This window comes from Narcine bancroftii, chromosome 5 (assembly GCF_036971445.1).
Source record: "Narcine bancroftii isolate sNarBan1 chromosome 5, sNarBan1.hap1, whole genome shotgun sequence".
NCBI lineage: Eukaryota > Metazoa > Chordata > Chondrichthyes > Torpediniformes > Narcinidae > Narcine > Narcine bancroftii.
In genome coordinates this window covers 36,743,003-36,749,002 of record NC_091473.1, presented here as the reverse complement: position 1 = coordinate 36,749,002, position 6,000 = coordinate 36,743,003, and the positions used below count along the sequence as shown (strand labels likewise).

The following is a 6,000-nucleotide window of genomic DNA, read 5'->3' as shown; positions in this document are numbered from 1 at the left end:
TTCTGATAAAAATGTTCTTTACTTGCCTTCACGTGAAAGCTCCAGCAATGCACGAGAAATTTCCAAACAGGTCCAACCTACTTTTGCTTGATTGATAATCCTCCTATTATATTAAATGTAGACCCTCCAGCAACACACAAAGGGCTTGATCAACACCACTTTGCAGCCCAGTAATCTCTATCACCTTGAAGGAAATCACTACCTGCAACTTCCCCTCTCTGACATAAATGTGAGCACAATTCTGTTATCATTATGTTACCATCCTGGAACACCTTATTCATCGGTATCTGAGAGAACATTCATCAGTGGTTTAAAGAAGCATCCTCTCCACCTTTTCAAGGGAGGCGAGGAATAAACATTTGCTGCGCCAGGAATATCATTATCGAATGAACAAAATAAATTGGGATGAAGCGGGGCAATGGACTCAACATACTGAATGAGTAAATCAGTTTGAGAGGCCTTACAACACATAACTGCCCCTATTTTCTCTTTTTTTAATAACTCATGCTGCATCTGAACATTCTCTAAACAATACAGCAACGTAATAATGGAAAGTGAAATCACGCAAGAAGTCTATTCAAATAAATGCTCCAGCATATGGGCCATTTCCTCTTATTATCAATGTACTGTGGAAAAATAAAATCTAGCCACCACCATCTTCTATTGGTGAATCTAAACAACTGTGATTTAGATTCGTCTTTATATAGAATTGATACAATTGTTCTGCATAAACACTGGTGGTAATCAGATTTGATAGAATGCCACTTAAATTTCAGGCATCTTAATAAATAAAGTTTCGAAAAAAAAAAAAAATTCAGGCATCTTTGCACCTCTGCCAATGTGATTCCTGTATTGGAGGTTTTTCATTGATCGCATAGTCTTTCAATGGGGAAATCCTTGGAACAATATTTATGTGAATTATTCATCTCATGCTGGGCATAAACCATTTTGAAACAATTGGTCTATTTATTCACAAGTCACGAACACAATTCAAAACTCCTGAACTGCTTCATTTCTTCTCAATTTTTTTTTTATTATACTCCAAGATTGTTGATTTGTGTTCAATTAGTAATCATTAGTCCCTTGTAAATGTGTTAACAATGTTCCCACAGTGTCATTGGAAATCACCAACATTTAGACTCGGAAACCATGCACGGTATACCAACTGAGATCAATAATTACAATACTGCCACTGAAAGCATTCATATTTATATCAATAGGAGCTGGAATCAAATCTATATCATGCACAAAATATTTACTTCTTCTGTGAAAGCCACTTTAAAAACTTGCTGATGGAAACCTGCTACACATTTCCCGCTTCCCTCATGTACTTTAACAAATATCGAGCCTTCGTCAGGCTCGATCTTCAAAGATCTCTTAAATTAAATTTTCTGTTGTGACTTTAACTCTTCATCCAAATAATCATTGAGCAGCCAATCTGAGGTGTACACAATCAAACAGTATAGACTGAGGTAACAGAGAAACACAAAGCATCAATAAGTCAGTTTTTGAGCACCTTACAAAAATATAGCTTGGAAGACAATTAAACAGTAGAAAACAGGACAGACCCATTATTACACTCACTAACACTAAACTGTTGAATTTGCATGGAAAACTTTATTTGATAATAAAAATAGCATTCACAGACTTCTTTTTGTAGCTACATATACAATGTGATCTTTCTTGGGGATGGGGAATGAGCATGGAAGCTATGCGGATATTTTAACATCTACCTGCTACACCTTACTGCACTTATGCTATGTATATAGCCACATGGGTCAAGCTATGAACAATGTAGTATTTATATATGCATAGTAGTTTATAAAAAGATTTACCCATATATTGCTTTCAATCTACACAGCAGAACATTAGGTCTAAAGCACATTGCAAGAATTAATGCTTAAAGAACACAGACTGCATACAAGTGTTTAATAATACACAGGCAAGGTCACCATCGAGAAATCAAATTTTAAAACAAACAAAATGTAATAATTACCGATATAGTATTCCTTTTGAAAAGAGTTTTATATACCTGAATCATTTTACTTTAAAATATGTCCCATAAATCAGTTTGTTCCATTTCTGAAATATAAACACTATCACATTCCCCACAATTAGTTTTGCTATTGTTTTACTCTTTGTACAGGAAAGGCATCATTTTGCAACAGGCTCTATTAATTACAATTTAAACTTTGTACAGAAGATGGTTAGTCATACATTTGTACAGTATAATGACAACATCAGTGATAAAAATTGCAATGCTTACTTTGTGTTGTAATGGAAATGTGAACAGTAGACATGTACACACTGAAGAACTGAAAGCAGTTCACTTAGTGGTTCAACAATAATGAAGAGCATCTTCATGGCTCAGCTAGGCAGTTCCTTTCATTTTTCTATCAGTGCCACAGCAGACCTTCACCACACAGTCTCCTTTTACAATGAGGATAGAAATTATCAAATGAAACTACATGACAATTCCACTTTTTTTTAAAAAATACACCACCTGTTCATAATGATGCTGAAGTCTACACAATCTACTTTGTCACTTGTTTTTGAATGGTCCGAGCATACTCTTCCTGTGATACCAGCATTGTCAGTCATTTCACTCCATTTTCTGATGTGCTATCTGCTCAGTTACTCACCAGTTTAAATACTATACCCACCATTTTAGATGTTTGGGAAAACTTCCAAACTCTGCGTGATATAGAAAAATATTCAGTATTAAAACAGCATAGTGTTTCGACAAAGTGCAATAATTTTGTGCTAATGTCGTCCATTTTCATTACAACGTTGGAGACACCCCAGGAACTAACAAAATATCTGGCAAGTTATCTAAAGTCAATAATACAATTAAGGCTTACATTTGACATGTAATTTCAATACTATTTTCCTTTGAGCAATCCCGAGCTTGTGTTGGGTCAGGCACATTTCACTGTTAACATTTTCCTGACAATATGTACAGTCACTTTTGTTTGTGTTCTACTTTATTTTTTTACATCAGTAGGATTCAATTTTTTTTAAATCAAGCTGATGATCTCTAATCACTCTGGGTTCATTTCAGAGATCCTATGATGTCCTTTAGACAGAACTTGACTTATCCAGTGCATAATCCTTTATTCAGATGCTAAGATCAGTGCTGCATTCTCTAAACGCCTTTCTTCTCGGCTGTGGGGACTGTCTGGAACTTCTGGTCGAATCATTTTTCTCCATGTTATGCTCATCTCTGCGTCTGGATCTTTCATCAGCTTTACTTCTCTTTTCAGGTGATCTGTCCCTTTTTGGGTCAAGAGACTTGTGTCTCCTTCTTTCAGGTGACCTCTCCCTCCTTCTCTCGGTTCCAGTTTCTTTCTTCCTGTGTGGTGATCTTTCTTTTGTTCGATCAAATGATTTTTCATATCTCTTGGTCGGTGACCTTTCCCTTCTCCTATCAGGTAAATCTTCCCATCTCCTTTCAGGTGATCTTTTTCTCCTGTCAAGTGGTGGTTCCTTGTATCTGCCAAGTGATCTTTCATAATGTTCCATGTTTTGATCAGTCAACCTTGATATGTCCCTACCTCTATCGGGAGATCTTTGGTGGTATCCATTCTCTGCCTTTCTTTCTTTCCTCTCAGGTGATCTGTCCTTCCTCCTCCCAGGTACATTTTCTTTTTTTCTGGAAGCATCATTCCAGGACTTAGTGTAGTATTCATTGGGTGGTCTGCTGTGTTCCTTTCTGCCTGTTGGCTGTTCTTGTTCATTAACTCTCCTTTCTCTGTGCTGTGATGATTTGTGAATTTCTGGTGGATAACTGGATTCCAGTAATGGATGAGGTCGCCTTTCTGATAAGTGTTTCACTTCCGGTACATTTTGTGAGCCTGTTGTGGAACTGCCCCTGTCATTGTTTGGGTCTGAAAAGAAAACAAACATAATTTGATTTAATGATCGATCCTTCTTTTTTTTTTCCTGTTATCACAGGCAACAATTTATTCTGGTACTGCAATAGTCAAAAGTATTGGAGAAGCTCAGCAGTTCATGCAGCATCTATAGGAAGTCATATCTATACTTCTATGTATATCTATACTTCCTATAAATGCTGCATGACCTGCTGAGTCTCTCCAGCATTTCTGAATATTCCATTACAATCCCCAACATTTGCAGATCTTCCTGTTTCGCTAAAATTTATTCTGGAAGCCTTCCTTCCACGTGATTTAGTGACCCCACGTTGAAACAATTGCATGGTTTGTTTTTGTAGCATTAAAATGTGCTGCAATTTGATATTTACTATAACAAATGCAATACACCATGCATTATGTTCTCATTGTGAGGAATATTGCTGCATTGCTTGTAAAAGAATAATTCAGAAAAAAAACTTTCCTTTTTCACATAAACTTATCAACTAAGTCAATATCAACAGCTCTTCCAACTTCAATCAGAAATTACATGCTACTAGTCTGTTGATGTTGGACATGTTAAACTTAAGTTCCATTTTCCATTATTTCAGTATTGGTGATATTATAATTGAAAGCTTCCTTCTTATTTTAAGTTGCAAAAAGTGAAGTATCAGACATATCCAAAAATGTGTTTTAAAGAGAAATAATTATCTAACAGAGGCTAATATGTTATTTAACCACAATAGTTCAAGAATATGATAATCTTGACTTTACATACTTGAAGGATTTTGTAACGAATTTATTGGCTGGCTCAAATAAAAAGAATCTTTCAAACTTTAACATGACAGGAGGAATATCAAATATTTGCAATGAGAAACATGGCATTCCTTCGCTAGACTCATGGATTCCTATAAATGTACACTGTGGCCTTTTTTAGGCAATTATTTTAAAGAATTAAGCTTGCTTTTTTACATTACACTGGGCGTAGCATCATGTCGCACACTGCGACCTGAAATCCTTTGTAATAAAATGAATGTTTTTTTAAAAACCCATATTATTGAATCCCCCATTTTCAACTTCAAACATCACTAGCAATCAAAAGAAGAAACCATCACAGAATCACGGCACATTTTAATTATATAGATTAAAAAAACTAAAATACAATTCAACACGAGATTTAACTCTATTATATACTTGGACATATGAACCAATATTTCACTCTAAAATATCTACTTCATTATAGGTTTTACTGAAAGAGCTCAAAAAAATCCAATCACACTATTTTTTATGTGGCAACATGGTGAACTGACACAAGTAAATGGTTTTGTTAACAGATATGTCAAGCCAGCAATACAAAACTGTAAATTAGACATCAAAAGACCCAATTAGAAAAAACAAACTAGAACATTTTTCAAAACACATTCTGAAATTAACTCTCCTATTTGTTATCTGAACAATAAGCTTAATCAATTTTTAAAAAAAAACACTTCAGCTTCAATCTCACAATTTAATTTGTTCGATCTTATTGAATTGGTGCCATCTTTAGAGCCACTGCTTTGTGCGTTTCTGTCTGTGAGAATGGCATCAGACAATTTAAAATCTCTTTCAGACTACTGAATTTTTTTTTAAAGTTAGTAAATCAAAACAGGAAATTTATTCAGAAAAAAAATCTGATTTCTATAAATGCCAGATGCCAAATACTTATTTATTCCACAAAAAATATCTATAGTTTAAAACAAATTGCAAAACAACCACCAAATGAGAAGTTATGTCTCTTGCTTTACAAATAGAATGCTATTTATTCTTACCAATAGAATGACAGACAAATGTCAATAATTTTTATTCATAAATACATACGAATGACATGGAATTCTGTTAGATATTCAATGGGCCAAGACTGGCAGCTGATGTGATGTTATTGTGTGTATGTCTTTTAGAACCCTATTTAATACTTTAAGTTCCATCTGTTTAAAGGGTGTAAGTTCAGAGGATATCTGATCAGAATCACTTTGGCCGTCAGTACCCCATGGAAGAAATGTTTCAATCCTTGATGTTAGCATCCCATAGCACTCAAAGGGGTCCGGTCTCTCAGCCACTTGAGACTGACAAGAAGTTGGAAAAGACAAGTATG

At 34.9% G+C, this 6,000-nt stretch overlaps 1 protein-coding gene across 8 annotated transcripts in view; it reads right to left on the bottom strand.

Moving 5' to 3' along the window:
* Nucleotides 1-1,597: 1,597 nt before the first annotated feature.
* The window catches only part of magi1b (membrane associated guanylate kinase, WW and PDZ domain containing 1b), a 444,703-nt gene continuing 440,300 nt past the window's right edge, over nt 1,598-6,000 (bottom strand). For 6 of the 8 annotated variants that reach the window (XM_069937122.1, XM_069937124.1, XM_069937123.1 and 3 more), the window contains one exon: nt 1,598-3,887. In XM_069937122.1, coding sequence (XP_069793223.1) covers nt 3,118-3,887 — 770 coding nt within the window. In that variant the 3' untranslated portion in view covers nt 1,598-3,117. The remainder of the gene's footprint in view (nt 3,888-6,000) is intronic. The other 2 variants (XR_011357460.1, XM_069937129.1) reach the window with 2 other exon arrangements.